We start from the raw sequence: 21,099 nt of genomic DNA on the forward strand, positions 1-21,099 counted from the left end.
GTAATTCGATATTTAGAAACTATTGACCAATGAAAATTATTATACCATACGGAAATAATATACTAATGTACAGTTTCCATATAATAATTCTGATAATACAGTAAATTATCGTATAGTAACATATAGTTTCCATATAAAATAATCATTTCATAATATACCATATTTTCATACAGTAACATATATAATCATTTCTATATAACATAGTTTCAACTATAGTTACAATTTGCCCCGTGGTTTTTATTAAACGTAAAATTCGCCATCTTATTATACTTACAGCTCACCAGTTGCATTTCCCCAACCCACCGACTTCAAATGTTCACGTGAAACACCAGTAAGCTGGTAACAGAAATTGGAAAAGTCGCTAGTCCACGTATGTACAGTTATTCCGATCCACCCTGTATAACGAATATTTTTCGTATGCTAGAGAGGCAAGAGGGAAAGTTGGCCGCGAGACCGATACGGTCCCGAAACTTCGAGCCGCGGCCTTTCTATCTTCGCCAGGCGTTCTTTACTGGATCTCTCGGAGTGCAAGAGCGCGTAAACTTTCCCTCGCCCCCGCGATACGTTTCTTGAACAGGCCGCGGACACGATGGGAGACTCTAACGCGCTGAATTATGCACGGAATTTAATGGAACGAGACCTGCATCGTTGTTTAATTCACAATTAGAGGCTGATAGCTGCGGCAGCGTCGGGAGAGGAACGTCTGCCACTCCGGAAGCGATATCAACAGCGAGAAATTTTAATCATTCATTAATAAATTGGCGGACCAAAGGTAAAATGTTGCTCCTTCGTCGGGGATCGATCGATACTCGGCCGTTTCGAGTTTTCCCGTGCCCGGTGCGCCGAAACGCATTACCACGCGCGCGGAAGCTGGACGAGTTCCGTTTTGGATGGGACAGATTAGTTCGAAAAGGTTCAAGTGAGAGGGTTTGTTCAAGTTATCGAGTACTCGGGCGAGTTTGACAGAGTTGGGTGCATTTCGAATACATAGTTCTGTACGAATAATAGGTCGGATAAATTTGTAGTTCATTCATTTAATAGATTCTCGTTATCGTTAACTACAAAACTTGTAAAAAAGCTTGGAGCTGGTCATTTTGAGGATCAACGAGAAGCTTCGAATTTAGGCTTCTCAGGATTCTTTTAGAACACTTGTTTGTCACAATAATTGATCAGACGCAGAGAATATTTGAAAAAGTTATATGAAACAATGTAATAACGCATCAACTACGATGCAAGTCAGTTACAGTCAATTTGACTGCTGGTTCCAACGTTAAATCGGTCGAAGTATACGGCTCCAGCGTCAGCGACCCGTTTTCCGCGAATTCACGAAAAGGGAGCGACGATAAAAGCTCCGCTAGCCGTTATCGCGTCCTCCAAGTGGGCAGAACAAAAATGGCGAGCGGTATTCCTTAACCTTCAGCCTGGCCAGCGTCCATGTAAAATGCATTCGCGAGCAAGTTGCGCCGGGTGGGCACGTATAGCGTATTCATGAATGAGGCCGGGCCGTTCTCCGGTACCACCGGACGTCCCAAGCAACGGGCGGGTCGCGTAATGGCGCGTAAATTACGGCCACCGCGGCCCCTATCTTCGAAAAATACAGGACAACTCCGCGGCACGCCGCGTCTCCGTCGCGCATTAATGGAAACTTCTGTTATCGTGGCCCCGCAGAATCGCGATTATCTCGGCCGCGTATTACGCTCCGCCCGCGGCGCGGTCCGGATCGTGCAATTCGGAAGAAAAAGTTGAAAATTGAAGGTGAAAAACTAGTAGGAGCGTGTTAATAGAAAAAAGCGAATGCATCGCGTACGCGCTGATTAAACGCATAGCGACTTCTAGCATTAAATTACTCGTCAACGGAAAGCAGAGTGTATCACTAAATTAGTTAAGGAAGCATTGGACCACTTGATTTATCTGATTATTGCCGTTATTCCAATATTATTAATATTATTCATATTATTTCTTATATAAATTGTGAAATATACATAATATCTTACGAAATGAAACAGTAGTCTCTTGAGGAGGTATGCTTGAAAGATAATTTAAAGGACATTTATGTTTTGTCTCTTCGTGTGTTCCTTGCTATCCTGAACTTTATTGACCTATATTGCTGAAGAGTCTAGTATAAGCCCGGAACCGCGAGGGAACAACACTCTCGTGGCAAACGCACGTTGCATTAACGTATGAATATTCATGACATATGACCTTTTTTTTAATTTCTTAACGGATGCAACGCTCCAGAAGGAACTCGAAAGAATTTATATACGCCACTGGCAGTCAAATGATAAATGCAATTCTCTTTTACATTTTTCTCTGCGGACCCTTTTCCACGGCCACTCAGCTCTCCAGTGTCCTCGTAATCGTTTATTTGTGTCTCATTTATCTCCGCGGAAATGCGCTTTGCATTTTAATTACGTCAATTCCGTACTGATATAGTTTCATGCGTAATTCCCACGCGCGATACCGTACATCGTTCCTACGCCCTGGTTTCGCGGTCGAAGGATCGTGTACTGTTGATGAACGTCCGCCATTTTCCTTCATCTCGCGAGTAACGAAAACATGGCTGCTTAATAGCGGAGTTACGAGAGACAGTGGACGCCACAAAGTATGATACATACATGTTCGTTTTTTAATTTGTGAAATGATAATTTACTATAGAAATTGTTCTTCTATTTTCTTATTTTTAATAGATTTAATCTCAGTAAGAATCTGTGACGCGTTTTTCTTCATTGTAATCAATGATTATGCTTTTCTTCTAAGTAACAACTCCGAAAGAAATTATTAAATTATCTTAGCCAATACGATCTGTTGGTTTGCAAATATTATTATTCTAACTACTAATGAAATGTATTAAAAAATCCGTAGCTATTGATGACTGTTTTTCATAAAACAATTAGGTTGTCACTCCTATGTGAAATGTCAGTTCCCTGTATCCTGTATGCGGAACTCAATAAATTATGGAACTAAGTGAATTCTCAATTAATCAAGCGTGATTGAAATGATTCCTCTATCTCTGCATCAACGATTCAGCGCTACTAATCGCTGCCACGCACTTCGCGTTAAACGATTCATTGTTCTAACAATGACTACCCTGCGCGCAGATGAATAAACCAATTGCCGGCGTCACGTACTTATAAACTCTTGCAATATTGATATAATCCAAGCGAACCAAACGTTGTCACGCAATGGTGATCGATCGGAAGTTCACGTGACAATGTTCTTCCTCTCCTGATTTTTTCTTGTTTTCTTATTCGACTAATTTCGACTCTTTCTATTCGACAGGGTCTCGCCTCGGCAACTATCTTTGTTGTTTGGTGACCGTATGGAACGGAGTTCGCAACGAACCGAGCGTTTCCGGTTTGCTCTCGCATTCCCGCGTCCTCCGCATGGTTTCTCGTTACACGTCACACGTTACGCGTGACGTCGATCTATGTAGTTCTATTGTGTTCTTTCCGACCACGGATCCAAGCATGTTCGCGTTCTTTATTGAAGTTCACTAGAAGTTTTCGAAAATATCCATGAAATCGGCTCACTTTGATAACTTTTAAACTAAAAAAATTTGAATAAATTTGCGAAAAATTGAGCAGAATATCTACCTAGAACTGATTAATTTCATATATTCTTAGAGAATTAATAAAGCATTACTTATGCAGTTCTTCGTCTGAAATAAAAGGAAAATCTGTGAAAAGAGAACGTGAATTTCGGAAAATCCCTGGATTTTATTTCGTGAATATATTTACGCCATATACAAATTCAAGAAATAACAACAGAAACCTTTAACTAAATTGGATACAATTTTTGTAACATACATATGTACGTAATAAAATTCACTTTTCCTGAAAAATACGAATTTATCTTTAAGTCTTGCCTCCACAAATCGCTTCTGGAACATATCTTCCCGACTTTTAACGTTTACCAAAGAAAAATACGTTCACCGTAGTCCCTTTTTCCCAAACAGAAGTCATCTGAAAATTATTCGCGCGCGTAACCGCCTCGAACAAATGTTCGCGGTACCAAACGGAACCGCTCCGAGCATCGCTCGAGTATTTTGACAACTTTTACTGCGACAAAACAGCGCGGTTTCGTCCTCGTCGTTGGCGTTTCCCGCCCGAAGGAGTAAAAAATTCAATTTTTTCCCCGTAAAGAAGAGAAATGGGTTCGCGCCGGGTATTATGAAAACACCTCTCGGATCGCGGTTTGAAAGGATGCGGCACGTGCTGGGAACGACGCAAGAAAAATGTTGCGTGAGAGAATTCTTTGTTCTCACCTGTTAAACAATGTAATTTCGTCGTGAATTGTTTTTACCCGCCGAGGTTTCCGCGGAGGGTAATTTTTACGTTGTAATTCGAAACTGTCCAACGCGTGCGGCCAAAGCCGCGACACGGTCAAAAATATCGATGCGTTGTTTTTCCTCTACCTTTTTTCCCTGGCTCGGCAAAGCCGCAGCGCGAAAGTTTCGGCGTGATAAAGGTGACACGACTAGCGGTATCATACATATATGCAACCCGGCCGCGAGTTACGACCGCCGTCGTTCCCGTTCCACGGTTCCTCCATAATTTAGGAGATGAATTTCAAAACGGCGCATCTACATTTTTTAGGCGGGCCGCGTTTCCAGCGCGCGTAAAAATAACTGCGGAAATAACGCAGTCGTTTGGAAACGCCTAGTAGATTTGAGGATATCCGTACGTTGACCGTAATGGAGCCTCAGTGTATAGCCGGTTGCCGATCGGAGGCGATCCTCGTGGAACTGGGTGTAAGAGGAGAATGTTTCTTGAAAGAAAGAGATGAAAATGAAAACTGAGGAAAATGAACAGAGGGTTTTACGCGTAGTCATTTTCCTGCAGTGCATGATACAGGATCCCAGAGAATTTGAATATTATTCGCTACTGTCTTCACTTTGTAAGAATATGAACATTTTTTTCACTGCACTCAGTTGAATCGCTATCGTTGATTAAAATTAATTATAAATAAGAATTGAAATATCATGCTGCGAGATTCATAATTTCGTGATACATCATTTTGTGAGCCTCTATACGTTACAGATCTTAATTGAGGATTCTCTGAGACCATCATTTCAGGATCTTACTTAAGCTTGTAGAATAAAGTAACCCATCAGTCTGAGTAATTAACAGCCGCGAATAATATGCAACAGATTAATATGAACTATACACTCGTTAATACAAAGTAAGTTTAAGAAAGCGAAGCGATGAACGACTTAATGTAACATTTCCTTGAAACGGTAACGCCGGGTATAAACTCGAATATTAAATGACAAAAATGAATCACAGTTCGTCTCGCAGAGGACAGGTCGAATAAAATGAATACACCGGAAGCCGCGGAGTCCCAAAGAACTGGTGCGATCGTCTTTGCAACTCAACGTGCCTCGCGGTATCTCGCGTGCTGCGCTTAAGTACAATAGATATAATATATTTCATATAATAACGTAAACAAGATAGTGGTTTTTGTACAAATATCCCTTAATATAAAAATCATGCTCGCCCCCGGCCGAGAGAACGGTCACGAGAGTCGATTGGCGGCCATTTTGGCGTACTCTCCCGGCGCAATGTCTTTCGTCGGCTCTTGCGCGCGTCTCTGAACAAAATTTCCGTCCTTCGATGGAACGTATGTTTGACTGCTTGATTGGGCGATGCGGAAACGCGCGACGCGTCGATTGGAAACGATGACCGGGCAACGTGGCGTCGTGTTACAGTTCTTATACATGAAAATATTCGTTTCGATGCGCCAACTCTTCGCATTACGTCTTAATCGTTAATAGGACCTAAAATTGTGTGATCGGCAGTTCACGTGTCAAGGTACTTTCGATCAGTTTTCATCCTTATCCTAAGACTGTTTCTCGTCGCCGCTTCAGCTCCGCGAGTGATCTGAATCCAGGCTCTCAAAAAACATCGACGAAATTGGTTTCTATCTATCGTTTCGTTGGCTGCGACGGAAATCACCGAAATGTCCCGCGACAACGGAGACCTGGGCATTCCCTTTCCCCGTAGACATTTAAGTAAATTACCACAGTTCCTCGGAACATGAGCGTTTGTTCCTTGTCAGTCACCAGAAATATCACCGTGAGAGGTTGGACACGACGATCCTCGACGAGTCCGATTCGCAAAGTCAGTCGCATCGAATACCCTGAATCCAAAAATGGCGACCGGAGCAGGTGGACTTCGAAACGCGGAAAGTTCGGTCTCTGATGCTTGTTGAGAATCGTTAAGGGTCAACGTTACCTCCAACGTTTGCGCTACTACTGTACAAATAAGTTCTTTATACTGTATAGATCCTAGTTTCGTAACTACTATAAACGCAAATCGTGTAATTACGAACTTTTTCCCAACGAATTACCAATTAATAACCAATATATATTTTAACAAATCTATACCCTTCAACGTAAAGACAAGAAGCCAGTAGCCTTTCTCAGAAAACAAACATCAAAATTTAACTTCCAACAGCATCGAAAGCGTCGAGAAAGAATTGTGTATTCCGCGGTTCAACGTGCACCAACCCGGTCGCCCACCGCTACGTCCACGGGATCGCCGCGTGTTATCTATGATAGCCGTATCCATGGCTGGTGAAGACGGTGGCCTTTAGCGTGATGGACGACACCTGGGACGTCGTGCGATCCTTGGACGCACAGATTTTGAGATGCTTATCGTACGCGCCGTGCTTCCACAGCTTGTGCAACTCCAGTGAAGCCTTGGTGTGGTACGGTTTGTAGACGGATCCTCTAGCGAGCGAATCGCTGGGACACTGTACGCACTTGAGAAGCCTCTGGTCGGTCGATCGACGTCGATACCTCTTCTTCAGCTCGTTTATTATGAGCATCTTCTTGTTCGCTGGCCTGAAGGCTGCATCCTCTGGCTGTTCTACGTCTACAACGTTCTGATCAGGGACAGTCAGATCGTCGTCCTCGAACTCCTGGTTCCACGTGACCTTCCTCGGTTGGCTCTGCTTCCTAGACCGTCTCTCGCTCGGCTTCCGCTCGGTACAAGGACACTCGGGAGACTCCATGGCCTGGCACGTGTTGGTCACCGCTCGGTAGCTGCACGCAAAATCAGGATTTAGTATAGCACAGATATCCGCGGCCGGTCCAGCGCTGCGACCAACGTCTACGACGGTATCTAGGCGACTGTCTAGGCCTCGATCGTGCACGGTCTCAGGACGGGGCACCTCGCAACCGTGGGGGACGGCCCGCTCGTGCTTGTGATCGCCGCTCGGGTCGCTCGACCGCCTCCTCTCCTCTTCCAATGTCGGGTACGCCATTGTCGCTGCAGTTGCAGGGGAGTTTACCATCTCGTGGCTGCAACCACCGCGGCACTGTTCCATAAGTTACGTTCGCGTCATTTTTCTACCAGTGGAAGGGCGACCCGACGCTCGACGGCGCGGGTACGCTCTCACGAGCGAAGAAGAAAAGACAACACGTGGTACAACAAGATGGCGGCCGCGGGCCGCCGCGCTGCAATGGCGGCCGGAGCCCGCGCCCGCCGCGAGAAACACCGAAAGCAGAGACAAACGAAAGCGTGCACGCGCGAACGAAAAGGTATTAACGAGACCAACCAAAAAATGACGCTGCAACGTAACAGAAAATCGGAGAGGGAGCGGGAGAGCGGGAATTCAGCGACCGGTCGCAATACACGTCGCAATTTTCTGTAATTTTCATTTCTCTCGCTTTACGAGTAGCCATTGAAAGAAAATGATTCGAGAGAACATAAGGTTTTGTGTTTCACTTGCGACCTGTTGCTGAACAACGTCGACCCGGCGTGATGAATGATTATTGTGTGTATTGTGACGGCCAAAAGAACGGTCACGCGATACCATCTTTTCACTGGGAAAACTGACAAATTTTGGCTCCGCTGTGCTTCTTCGTAAATCCTTGTACCAAAAAAAAGAAAAACTTTTTGAGGAATGTATTAATCGTTCCTGCAGCCATCACATTCGACTGAACATGTTTAAAAAAAAAAAGCGTAAGAATCACACTCGCAACTTAAATCTATGTCAAAAGACGATAAATCAATTTGTTCTGCTATCAACCATCCGTGGGACCGGTCGATCGGTTTCTACTGTTACAGGAGAAATCAAGTTCGAAATGGAAGAAAAACTTCTAACCGTGAGTGAAATATAAGAAACGTTCGCATCGCTGCGGAAATACAAGTTGCAGGGTGGAGAAGATGAAAGCAGACAAGTATAGCGTGGGCGGCAGAAAATCTGTAGAAGCTTACCCGAGTATCGTTGTCGGTGGTATCACGGTGGTAGCAGGTGCGATGGCTGGTGCTGGCGCTGGAAAAACTGGCGGACCAGGTGGCGGACGACCTCCTCCCGCGGGGCTGTAAATTTCATAATTAACAGTGAATCTCGTTTGTCAATGATGAGCTACGATACTACGGTGAATCGTAATTTTGCAATTTTATGAAAATCGTATGGGAATTCTCGATATAGAATACTCAAATTTTGCACATGGTTACAATTGACTTATTCGATTCTGTATGTCAAAAATTATTTATTAGTGACATTAGATTAAAAAAAAATTAAAGATCGATAAAATCTTCCTTGCACAGCATCTAAAATGAACAAAAATAGAGCTTCATAAAACTCTATTAAAAAGAAGTCCAAAAAGCTGATCCTCAATTCATGCTACAATTAAAAAAATAATAAAATCCCTTTTGTTTCAAATCACTCCATCACGAAAAAGAACTGTACATTCTTTGAATCGAAACTTCCGTATCGAGTACCCATTCACAGAGAAGCATTATCAAAAATAGCGATTCCGAACTATTCCTTCATCAAAAAACGATCAATCGTTTCACGGACGCAGATTCTTCGTCCGCGGAACGTGCGGGGCCTCATCACGCTGGACAGTAAATTTGTCTGACAGAAATAATCCTGTTTAAAGCGAGTGCTGCCCGTGATCGGGTGTTCTGGGGCGATTTAGCCTAACGGAAAAGATAAACACGCGCGTTCCCATTGAAGTTTCAATCCGTCGACCGCTCGTTACACGTGTTTGCTCGGCGGAACGCAGCCGAAAGAGTAACGGCCCGGATTAGTCGTGTGATCGACTTCCAATTAAATCGTTTTAATGAATCTCCGAACGGCCAGGGTGCTCGGCGAACGCCGGTGACCGCGCGGCCGCTAAACTAAACACCGGCGTCGAGATTTATAACGCTCGACGAGTCCGCTTCGGTCTCACTTTAATTAATGGTTGGCCGGCGTCGAGAAAAACGTGGCTCGAATTGAATTCTGGCTCGTTTCTGTTCCCCCGGATCGCTCGGATTCAATTCTCGACGATTGATGGAGCTCTCTGAACGATCGTTAGCGATGGATGATTAATTTGAAACGGTCGGATCGTTTAATTAGAACTAAGCGGGATGTTCGCCAGTTTTCGCCAGCGCAAACTATAAATATTATAGCGATACTTCGGATTAAATTAAACTGGATTTTTAAAAATTCTGTTTTCTGAGCTTGGTTTACGGCATGTTTCGTAAACTTTACTGTTACAAACTAGATACTCACAGGTTTTCAGTTAATTCAGTTTAATTTAATCCTTGGTACCGCTGTGTGCAGATTTGTGAGAGATGCTCTCTGGACAGAAACGAGACTTTTACAATTATGCGCTAGAAGAATCAGAGGAAACGCTCTTTCCATCTATCAATCACATTATGGTACGTTTCTAAATAAACTAACCGACATTGAAATTTTCGAATCTTCAAATTAATGAAGATTGCGGCCAATCAACCCCGTCCAACTTAACGCAACCATGAAACACTGATAAGCAATCTTTTCAATTGTAAGATAAAAACAGAATTACAGAAAACAACGCGTTCTTACTGCAAGGGTTGCTGATGGCGATTATTATGCGGTGGCGGTGCCTGCGCCGCGGATGCTGCAGGTGCGTTGTTCGCGCTGCTGACACGGTGGACGTGCAGCTGGTGCATCTGCAACTGCGCCGCGTCCTCGCCTAGGAACGAGCACCTCGAACACTGCCGCCTGTTGTGAACTTTCAACACGTGAGTTGCCAAACGCTCGGCTCGTGCAGCTTTGTACTCGCACAGGGTGCACGCGAACGGCTTCAAATGCGTGTTTAGATGCCGTTTAAGGCACCAATTGTCTACGCCGCTCCAGGAGCAGTAGCAGCAGGTGTACCTGAAAACAAGGAATCAATCAGTCGGACGTACTAACCGTTGTTTACCCTTAAACTCATTTTTTTCGGTGTAAACCACAACTGTTGTCAGACAAACCAGTCATCACTTCTTAAGCAATAAGCAACTGATTAGTAAAGAATCTTTCACGAATAGATAGATAATTAATCAATCTTTATCTTGAACAACAATTCGTAAAAATAACTAACAAACAAAAGATAAAAATATTAAACATTCAGTTCTTCTTATTATTCAAATATGACGCATTAAGTTATTATATGTTACAATATAAGAAATATTAAAACGAAAAGACACTTAAGGTGTCTATAAACAGGGAAATCAAAATCAGAAAACGGGAAACTCAACAGAAGATTCCGCACCTCCGCTCTTGTGCGCCTTTAGAACCACCCTTGAGATGGCTCTTACTGTTGCATCCGCCATTTTGGACCCTTCTAGCAGTACCGCAGTTCGCCGCGTCTGGTTGCATGATGCTGGGCGCAGGCATCGACGTCGCCTGATAAATCCCTGTGGTTGTAGTCGTTCCGTTACCAGGGTTTGGCTGCAACTGGTAACTCTTGTTATTGTTGAACCCAGATGCATAGCTCGTGTGCTGTTGCTGTTGCTGCTGGCCGTTCGCGTTGCCGTTGCCGGTGTTTCCCGTGGTCGAGTCCTGCTGGAGCGGCTTGGGCGCGCTGGATCCAGCAGGTCTTCGTATCCTGGACAGCTCGTAGCCGTGTTCCCGGTGCATCCTTAAGAAATGTTTCTTCACGTGATCGGCACGGTTGAACGGCTTGTAGCATATGTAACAGTGAAACGGCTTCTCCTCGCGGTGGATGTTCTCGTGGCGCGTGTACAAGTCCCGTCGATCGGTTCCGTAGGGACAATAGGGACATGTGTACCTTTTCCCGCTGGCAGACACCGCAGCGGACGTCGGCATTGTCGTCGTTGTCTGAAAAAACAATTATCTTTGTACAAACTGTTTGCGCGGAATCCATTCGCGGGTCTTAAAGATAATTTTCGTTACAGCGACAATGAAATCGGTCTTGTGTCAGGCGAGAATATCATTACCAATGAAATATATCTAAAATGTAATATACATTGTTATTAGCATTGGTATCGGTATATTGAAAATTGACATACGATACTGAATAAAGATCGAAAGAAACGAAGTCAGGCGCAACGTTCGTTACTTGCATTCAGTGATTACAGCTTCTTTGAACGACCAAAGTAACAATTAGAATTTTCTTGACAGGTTGGATTTGGACTCGACAGTTTGGCTTCTTTGAACGATCAAAGTAACAATTAGAATTTTCTTAAGGTTAAGATTTCAAAGTTTTCTCAATTGTACCTGGTGAAGGTGTTGCGGCGATGGGGTTGAAGGTAACTCTTGCAGCAGGAAAGTCGACGTAACAGGCAATAAGGCGGCAGGTACTGTTTGAGTTTCCTGCGTCCGTCTTGACGGTGGTGCTACACGTTCGGCTCGCTCCCGTAGCCTCTCCAGGTATGAAATCACGTCTTCGATCTTGAGCTCCGACTGCAGATAGTCTTTGCGAGGAGAGTGATGCCTGTTCCTGTTGTCGTCAGCGAGTATCCTCGAGGAGTGAAGTTCCATAAAGTGCTCGGCCACGTCGCGGGGGCCACCTCCCATCACATCGCCTGTCGGACAATGTGGATTTGTCAATTTTCCTCGAAATGTACGTGTACCCCACCCTTAATAACGCCTCCTTACCCTCACCCTTCGATTTTCTTTTCCCACCGGACATTATCTTCGGACGTACTATTGTGATTTTTCTCGAATAGTTACATCATGTTACATCACTGATTTTCTTTACTTTCAAACAGCTGTTTACATGCAAATCATTTCTTCGAATATTTATATAAGTAAGTTTGATTTTTATTTAAACCCTCGGTGAAAGCTTCACAGTGATTTGAAAAATAATAGTACCCACTGTTAATTAACGTTACTTAATTTTAAACTTATTTTCACTGAATGCACGATTCCTTTTTCCAATTAATTATCAACCCCTTGCCCTGCGATATCTTTCTTAACCATGATCGATGCAACTACTTTACCATTAATATTTTATTTAAAAAAAGAATTCTAGAAACATTTTATGTCCATGTTTCCTCTAAAGTATATTAATCGATAACAAAACCATTACACTTAATTTAAACTCGAAAAGATTAAATAATATTTATGTTTGTTAACTGTTTGAAATCTTCACCACGAGCATGACACGATATTATGAAACAAGGGGTTAATAACGAAATAACCCTTGCCTGCTCGATAAGAAAATCACTACCACAGTACCACCATTAAAAAACGGAAACTTATGTTTCCAACAAACAAATTAAATTGTCAAGCATCAACCCACGGAACAATAATATTCGTTGCAACAGAAGATACCGACCTGTCTTCCCTCGACCAGTCAAATCTCCGTCTAGATCTCATTCAATTACCGAGACATAAACGTAACACTTTCCGGGACACCGCGCGAGGGTTAAAAGCAAATATCAATTATCCTCCCCTGCCCTCAGCCCGGTATCCGCGTCAAATCTCATCGCGTCGAAAACGGCGAGAAAGTGTCCGTCGGTTGATTCACTCACTTAGTACTCGAAGATACAACGAGCCCCATTAATTCCGTGTACCGGTGCGCTCAGCCACGTAATTGGTTAAATTCGCCGTGTAACGGAACGAAATGCTCGCTTTAACAGGGTCCGGTCGAGAGTTCGTCGAACGTGACGCAGCTCAGAGCGCGAAAACTAAATAACGAGCCTCCACCCCACCCGAAGACTAAAGAAACTTTAAAGCTCGGTCGCGTAAAATGCAGTTGTCGTTATGCGGACGCAACGATTTTTCCGGTTACAACAGCTCACCCGGCATCCTCGGCTCGACTCGATGACACGGAATAAGTTGGAGAATTACCGGGCGGATAATAAAACCCCTTTTTGTCCCGAGAGGTACCTGTACCTCCCGGGTAGGCAGCGACTCGTTATTGTTTACCACTTCGATTCCGTGTCAATCTGCCAAGCCTGCGGAAGGGGAAGGGGTGGGGGTCTCTTTCGTGTTCAGTGGCCCGTTATTTCCACGATACGTTTCCCCCATTTGCGACCATCGGCACTCAACGTTGTAGCATAGTAATTAAACGAGAGCCCTCCTCGCACCGGGGAAACTCGTGGCGAACGTCTACAATGATCCTTCCAACAGCGAACGTTTCACGGAATTCATTTCGTTAACCCGTTCACGCCCTCACAGTTAAATGGTAATTTTAATGTCAGCTGTTTGGCGTCGCTAACCGAACACTTCTGGCGGGGGGAAATCGAGATTGCGCGGATCTTTGGTTGGACTTTCCAGAATGTTTGTTGTTCGTTGAGGTAAATTAAGGTACAGGTAAAATTCCACGGGGTGTATTCGGTGACGTCAATGGTGACGGTAATGATTGTGTGTCTAAGTGGGAGGTCCTTGGGCGTAAAGAAAGGAGGATTAGTCGGATTAGTTGAAGCATTTAATTTGTCATTATAGATACTTAACATTAGATTTACGAGCGTTTATTCTACAATTTATTCTATTGTTCCTCGGAAACTGCGTGTTTGTCTATATAAATCACGAAAATTGTAGCTTCAAAACCGGAGTATTGCAATGCGTATTCGCATAATTGCACGAATCAGAATCGACTTAAACTGTTACTAAATAATATTTAAAACATTTAATATTCATCGAATTGACGGGACCCATAAATCTAGCATTAATTTTGTTTTGAGAATTGATTTTGCGAAGAAATTTAGGTGTAAGTATTAAATTTCGTTCTTTACGTTGCAGTTATGAGTGTCCCGGAATGACTCGAGCATTGGATTCGAGAAAATTCGATAAGGAAGATATACGAACCACATTCGTAGCACCTCCACGTCGCTTTTCCAGCATGGTAAGCTGCGATACGGCTTCCATCGGTCCCCTTAAGCGGCTCCTCTTCACACGTCCAGTTTCCATCGTCGCTTCCGTCGGTGCCGTTTCCGGTGTCCTCGTCGTTCTTATAGGACACCGACGTCTCGAACTCGTTCTGTACGCTCGACGCTGCACAAAGAACAAATTGTAGATTGCACTTCTTCAGCGGAAGAAATTGAATCACACCTCGTATAACACGGTTCAAGACTTGCCAGAAAAATCTTATCTTTCTTTATGTTAATGAGAAGTTTTGAGTCGAAACGAAATATTCAAGTTGCTTCTATAAAGATAATTTATATTTATCAAACAAACTGTTAAACAGGATTGATATTTCGTAGAAATAATTTTTATCGAGTGCAGTAGACATGTGGTGCAACCGAACAGAAGGTGATTCCGCGTAAAAGAACAAGCCGCGGGGAAGATGAAAGTTTATTCGTTTGAAACTTCGATTTTGTTTCGTAGACGTACTAATAGAAACATACCAAAAACAAACAAAAAGTAAATCTACAGATACGATCGTATCATCGAAGAATTTGAACATGTTAGTAGCTTATACACCTAGGATCGTTAACATGAGAATCTGTTTACAAGCAGACATACGTTCGATATGACATTGCAAATCAAACACTCGAGAGCTCCTTAATTTTCGAAGGTTGATTTTCCTTGATGAATTCCTTCACGAACAAATTTTAGTCTTTTCTCTTTATTCACTTTTTCATCAAGAATCATCCCCTCCCCGACTGTACCACGCGCCCTGTCATAAGCTATTTATTATAAAAAGCTGAACATTTCTTCTTAAATCTGTAAAATAACACTTAATCCAATCCTAATCCTCCGCCGGAAATTAGAGGTCATAAAAGTTCTGTTGAAACTTTGATTGTTTAGCGTCGTTAAACTGCTGAGAAAAACTGCCTGGACCCTTCGATTAAAACTGCCATGGCCATAGGATTAGACACGTCACATATAAGCAGGGTATCAGTACAGTCCTAAAATGAAATAATGTTTGTTCCTTTACTGTTGACCATATTGCCGTCCTTCGTTAACCTTTCGGAATTATTCAATGCAGTATGGCAATGTGAAAGGACACACTATTAAAAAAGTTGTTTCTTATATTTCGTAGTTTGTTCACAATTCATCTTTATACATCAGTTACAAGTTTACTTTCCAAAATAATGTTTTACTTTATTTTCCACTGACACAACCGAGTCGAAAATGCAAATTGAAGCCTTAAAAATATAAATATACTCTTTCAAGGACTGACAAATTTCTTCATATTTTATCGAAGGATCGTAGTCTCACGCGTAAAACCGTAGAATATCTTTTTCCAATATTTGTTTATTATAAAGTTATGCAGCTTCAAACAAAATATTATTTCTTCGTAGTTGCACTTCGATTTGAAATTTGTATTGCAAACTGATATGAAGATTTGACCAAAGTGTTATTTGTGTATTAAATTATAGACTGCAGTAAGCATCTGGGAATTTTTTTCGATTTCTACAGACATCCCAAGGAAAAGTTATGCCTGACGATCAATGGTCCATATTGCCGACCGCGTCGGTGGAAAACCACATTGCCGGCGGAGGGTTAATTGTTTGCTGTGTTATATAAGGTTAACTGAAAATTAAATGCAAACAGTTGGGAAGTAAATGGATAATATTTATATTGTATCTAGAGCAGCATCTCAATGAAACCAAACGAAAACTTCATCGTAACAGAGCAGAACATTGCAGAGGCGCGGCAATTCAACTAAAATTCCGTAATAATACAGCCGCCGTTAATTTGCATATATTTTAAATATCCATTTACTTCTCCCTCGGTCTAATGCTACATACTCTTCGTTTAAACTGCGGGTTTCATGCATTAATACCGCCCTCCAATATGCAATATGCAGAATAGAACAACAATTTTGAATAAAATCCAATAAAGCTTTTATTATCGTTACTCGACTTTTACCTTAAACGAACTTGTAACCACCAAAACGGGCTTATCTTGTGCATTATCATTGCCGTAACCATTTACCGCAAAATGGAATTTCAAATGAGGAAACCTTCTAAATACGTTTAAATAAATATCAACACGACGACCGCCACGCTGGTCACAGTTAATAGATTATCTTGCACTACTTGAAAGTGCAGCAATGCATAGATTCTATATAATACGAAAAAGTGTATGAAATATCCAAAATGCAGTTGTTATGGTAATTATTATAACAGAGATATTTCCCATTGTAATGCTATTTTTCCAATAATATATTCGAGTATTCGAATTCGCGAAAAAATCCCTGGCCCGCTGATTGAAATGATTACAATCATGGAAATGTGAATAATTATTAAAAGAAAGTCTTACTTCTGTGGTCAGGATCTTCGCCGTAGAGTTTCCTGGTAATTTCCTTGAACATATCCTCGTAGCAGTCGAGCCTGCTAATTCCGGTGCCGCTGCCCTCCATTTTTGAAGAGCTCGGCGGTCAACTACTATATCCTTGGAACAATAAACCCTCACCGCTCGGCTACCTGCGCACGAGGTGAAGGCTCGTAAGTTGGGTTACAACTAATACATAATCCATCCGAAACCCTCTCCACCCTCCCACAGAGCTCATTCGCCCACCGCTCCAGGCTGACCTTAACCTCTTAGCTGTAAATGACGAGCGCACTCGTCACGAAGAAATGGCAATTTATCTGTAATGACCGAGACATCGTTAAAATCTTGCGCTGGAAAGGCATACCACTCACGTCGAGATGTTACCAGAATTGCCAGTGACATGTTACAGACATCGATAGTCTTGTTGCATTATACCTACTAGATTCTTCGAAATCTATCACTCCGTACGAAATAAGATAAACGAAATCCTTCGCGCGACATTGCCAAATCTATGAATTAATTTCCAGCGTAAGAGGTTAACACTTTATCTGCAGGTCGCTGAAAATTCGAGCATTTTTTAAAATTTTGAACATACATGCGTTAACACTAACCGTATCGGTCAAATGACCGAACCTAACATTCTGCGTCTTGTTTTGGTCATTTGATTTTATATCAATTCCTATATTGTCCGATTAATTTTTTTCAATTTTCATCTTTCTTTTTGTTTCTGTTCCCACTAAAAAAGATGTATCGTCTAATTTGTTTGTCTCTGTTTTGTAGCCAGTTATTTGACTAGTTACGGTAGGAAAAGTGCCATTATCTCGTTAAAATAAAGTGACGCGTTGTAAGAAATCTCCTGGAAACTGGGAAACATGTTGCGAATAATCGAATGCTGTGGATGTTCGAACGGTATGGCGAAGAAAAATTGAATTTCTTCTAATTGTAAAAGCGAAAGGTAGTCCACATTTCGTATAAGCCTGCACGTATTCGGGTTGTAGATTAAGTGTTAATTAAGAAAAGAGAAGAACTAGTGTTATGTGCTTGAAAGTTAACCCTCTGGACGCCGAATTTTTGCTTGTGACTATAAAAATATATGTGTAAAATAAAATGAACAAATATCAACCTGCAAATATAAATGAACAGTGTACTCAATAGCTTTAATAATTGTACGTAAATAAATATACCTTGCAATATTTCTATTACAATGACGCTGAACTTTCGCGCCTGAGCGTACAAAAGATTGAGTTAATTAATTACTGAGTTTTATTCGGCACATTGCCGTGCAAAATGAAATGAATCAACAAAACACCAATATATTGGTGTGTGACTTCAAAGTCACACGGGCCTGTAGAGGGTTAACACGTTAAATGCTGCGCGATTTGATGCAGTAAAATGCACAAAATGGTAAAGATATACTATTAAATCATTTGATTGACTTGCAGTATTACTATTGCACGTTCATCTAGCTGACTGTCATCGCATTAGCTAGCATTCTCTGTAATATAGAAATGTTTCTAAATAATAAACATTTAACTGAATGAACCATAGTAATTCAATTTAATTGGCATTCAACGTGCCAATTCAATTTCACAGATCTTACATATACCCTGTGTTTGACGAGTACAATCGTTGTCGCATCGTTGTAGAGGCACAGTGTAGACATACACACTTCGAAAAGCGACAGTACAGCTAAGAGGTTACCCTTTCGCGCGCACCTCTTTCGCCGTCTTCGGAGAATGTAACCCTTTTTCCGGGGCTGAATCGATGAAAGGTGCTACGGTAATTGGGTCATCGAACCTTAATTAAATCCTCGAGGACGGGGCTCGGGGATTCGGGGAAGCGACGAGACGATTCAACGTTTCCTGTCGGCCAGCCCCGTCGCGCAAATTACACCTCCGCCCGCGCGGAAAATCTCCGGCGGTGAATAATGAAGCGTTCGGCAAGGGAAAGTGAGATCTGCGAGAGGATTATTAAGCGAATTGATAGGTAATTTGCTACGCTCTGCCGTATTCGATAGTTTGCTTTTGTAAGTGATTGAGCTGTAACATTATGTAATACTGAACAGCAGTAGATAAGCCCGTATCGAAATACGGCAAATTTCAGTATTGCGAAAGTAACGGTAAATAATATTATATTTGCTTGAAAGGATTTTAATTGGCAAATGCAATTATCTTTCAAATGTAAGCTGCGCTGCAATGTTAATGAAACTGCAGTGAATTATTTAATAGATTCCCCTAATTTTGTACTAGATAAGTAGAATAAAATAATGATTCCTTTGTAGAAACCGTTATTATAAGTTTGATATAGAAAATGTAATGGAGAAAGTATGAATAAAACTTTCCTTTGAAAGCCTATTCTTATGGAACGTTTCTTATTATCTTTCACGGGTCTTGTAGGAACCTAGGAGAACGTGATATCGCCGATTAACTGAATAATAAATTACGTATGCGCTAGTAGGAACAATGGAACACCTTCATAGATATCATAGGAAGCTACGAAAAATTTCGAACATACCGTGTAATCTGTGAGAAAGGAGCTGACTGAAAGTAAACGCTCGGCGAGACTCCCTTCCATCCCACCCCCACTTCATTCTCTCCCCTTCGCCCTTATCTTCTATATATTCAGCTGCACCACACACATAGAATATATCTGAGTAAAACGGTTTCCTCCCGGAAGCAGAACTCCATATTCAGATTCACGTGGTTCAAGAATGCATCAGGTTCAAAGCATCAGAAATGATTAAACGAACGGAAAATATTTCCCGACACAACTTTGTAATCTATAATCAACAAGCAGATAAATATTCACAGCACTAAATGATCGGAAAACAGAATCAACGATTTCCAATATTTGTCTGGGAAGTGTAATCATATTCAACCAAACACTTTCATATGAATCTATTAAAATATTTTAAATTCCACTGAAAGTAATATTCGTTTCAATAGATCAGTTAAATGCGATGAATTCAATGAATTTAATTTACATCAACGGAGTAAGTAAATGAAACCAATTCCATTCTCCAATTCCGATAAGACAGTTAGCGCGTAATATGTTTCGAAATTGCGACAGAAGAGATTCCTCTCGCGTTTCCGTCGTAAATAGAGGGTTGACGCGCACGCAAGTTCCGAGGAACGCGTCGAAACGCGAAAGCTACATGTCGGATGCGTTAACGAGCACTTCGACGAGGGTGGCTCGGCGACGTCAGAATCGGGGTTGTTACGAAGCGTTTAGGAACAGCGATCGACATTACGGATCTTCAATTAGAGTCTCTCGGAAATCAAGTACACCGGCGCGATGTGATTATTATGCGCGGCGGGCGTGACCCGCGCGACCTCCCGAGACGACCGTTTATCGGCCTCGAGGAAACTCCGGCCCGTAGACACTCTAATTTCATCGAGAAGTCTAATGCCTTGATAGAATTAACTGATTGAATCGCTCCGATCAATCATAATGCTTTGATATGCTTCGTGAATAAATATTTTTAATTCAGCATTCTTCCGCTTTTGTTTTTCTCCTAATTTTTTAATTAATTTACTGACGTTTCTCTTTATCGATATCGATCGATCCTTTCTTTAAAAGTTTGATGTCGATTGTGTAACATCAGTAAGTATAGGTAATTATTATGAAATATGTTATGATTCTTTAAAATCGTATTTTCTAAATATTATAATCGTTTAATAGAAATAATGTAATTAATTAAAGCATCGAAAGAAGAGACAATGGCTTTGGTGATATTAATTGGAACATATATGTACGATATGAAAAGAGCTGCAACCTAAATGAATAAAAAGATCTTAAACTGTTTGAATACATACGATTCCAAGTGTTTGTGTATTTTCAATTTAAATTTCCCCGTAGAAATCGCTCGAGGATATTTAAGGGCGGAAGGAAACAGTGGAGAAATAATGGAGGGTACCGGGAAAGCACTTGAGGTAGCGCAATATCCTTTTGAAAGGAACCGCGATAATGAAGAAGGAACGGGGAACAGTTACGGATATTCCTGGAGGATCTCGAGGAACTCGATCGACGGTTAAAGTCACTTTGTAATTTACTTGAGCGCAAGCAGTCTTAATTCTTCAACCCCCGCCGCGTTCTACTGCCAGGAGTAGAGGGCGAAAAATCCAATCCTGATTGTGTTACAGAGCGTTAAATATTCATGAACGGAAAATCTTTCGCCTTTCGAGCGGTGGTACAGAGTGTAGAGGCTGACTGAAAAGGGGTATCGATTTTCACTTAGAACTCGAACGAGAGCCTCCGTTTCCTTCGTAGCTGAATCCCTGCGAATTATTCTGTCCACGTAGATAACGATTATTGTGGAAACTGAATGCAATTAATAAACGGACTTCGCGTATCGTTATCAATGCTGTCCAGGAGATGATAAGCAAGCAACCTTTCATTAAATATTTCGATAGATTTGCTATGAAATGTTTAATTTCGAGTAATTGAAATTTTACTTTGATTCAAATTTTTGGAAGATATGTTCGTGAAGATGTGAATTAGAAAACATCTGCTGTCTAGCGATTTTTGGTTAAGATACGTTTGTTCTTAGTTGGTTTCACCCTTACCCTTTATTTATTGGACGAGCTCGATCTTCATTAGTGAACGGAGAAATGGTTAACTGAAACTGGCTGTTGCGATAAGAATAGCGTGATACTGTCGATA

At 41.9% G+C, this 21,099-nt stretch overlaps 1 protein-coding gene and 1 long non-coding RNA gene across 8 annotated transcripts in view; one reads left to right on the top strand and one right to left on the bottom strand.

Moving 5' to 3' along the window:
* LOC143174833 (uncharacterized) overlaps window positions 1–14,090 on the top strand; it is a 206,977-nt gene extending 192,887 nt beyond the window's left edge. Inside the window, exon 3 of the long non-coding RNA XR_012999240.1 lies at window positions 13,957–14,090. This is a non-coding gene — a long non-coding RNA (uncharacterized LOC143174833). The remainder of the gene's footprint in view (window positions 1–13,956) is intronic.
* Window positions 1–21,099, bottom strand: part of chn (zinc finger transcriptional factor charlatan) — a 167,324-nt gene that overhangs the window by 142,984 nt on the left and 3,241 nt on the right. For 3 of the 7 annotated variants that reach the window (XR_012999239.1, XR_012999238.1, XM_031976016.2), the window contains exons 2-7: window positions 16,426–16,589; window positions 14,023–14,208; window positions 11,485–11,792; window positions 10,517–11,085; window positions 9,826–10,140; window positions 8,223–8,327 (exon numbers count right to left, since the gene is read on the bottom strand). Coding sequence is in view for 5 of the 7 variants with exons in the window: in XM_031976016.2 (XP_031831876.1) it covers window positions 8,223–8,327; window positions 9,826–10,140; window positions 10,517–11,085; window positions 11,485–11,792; window positions 14,023–14,208; window positions 16,426–16,525 (1,583 nt within the window). In the remaining 2 variants the exon portion in view is untranslated. Of the gene's footprint in view, window positions 1–5,398; window positions 7,304–7,842; window positions 7,876–8,222; window positions 8,328–9,825; window positions 10,141–10,516; window positions 11,086–11,484; window positions 11,793–14,022; window positions 14,209–16,425; window positions 16,590–21,099 lie in introns of those variants that run through there. The other 4 variants (XM_076370249.1, XM_076370250.1, XM_031976006.2 and 1 more) reach the window with 3 other exon arrangements.

Source organism: Nomia melanderi, chromosome 8 (assembly GCF_051020985.1).
Source record: "Nomia melanderi isolate GNS246 chromosome 8, iyNomMela1, whole genome shotgun sequence".
Taxonomy (NCBI): domain Eukaryota; kingdom Metazoa; phylum Arthropoda; class Insecta; order Hymenoptera; family Halictidae; genus Nomia; species Nomia melanderi.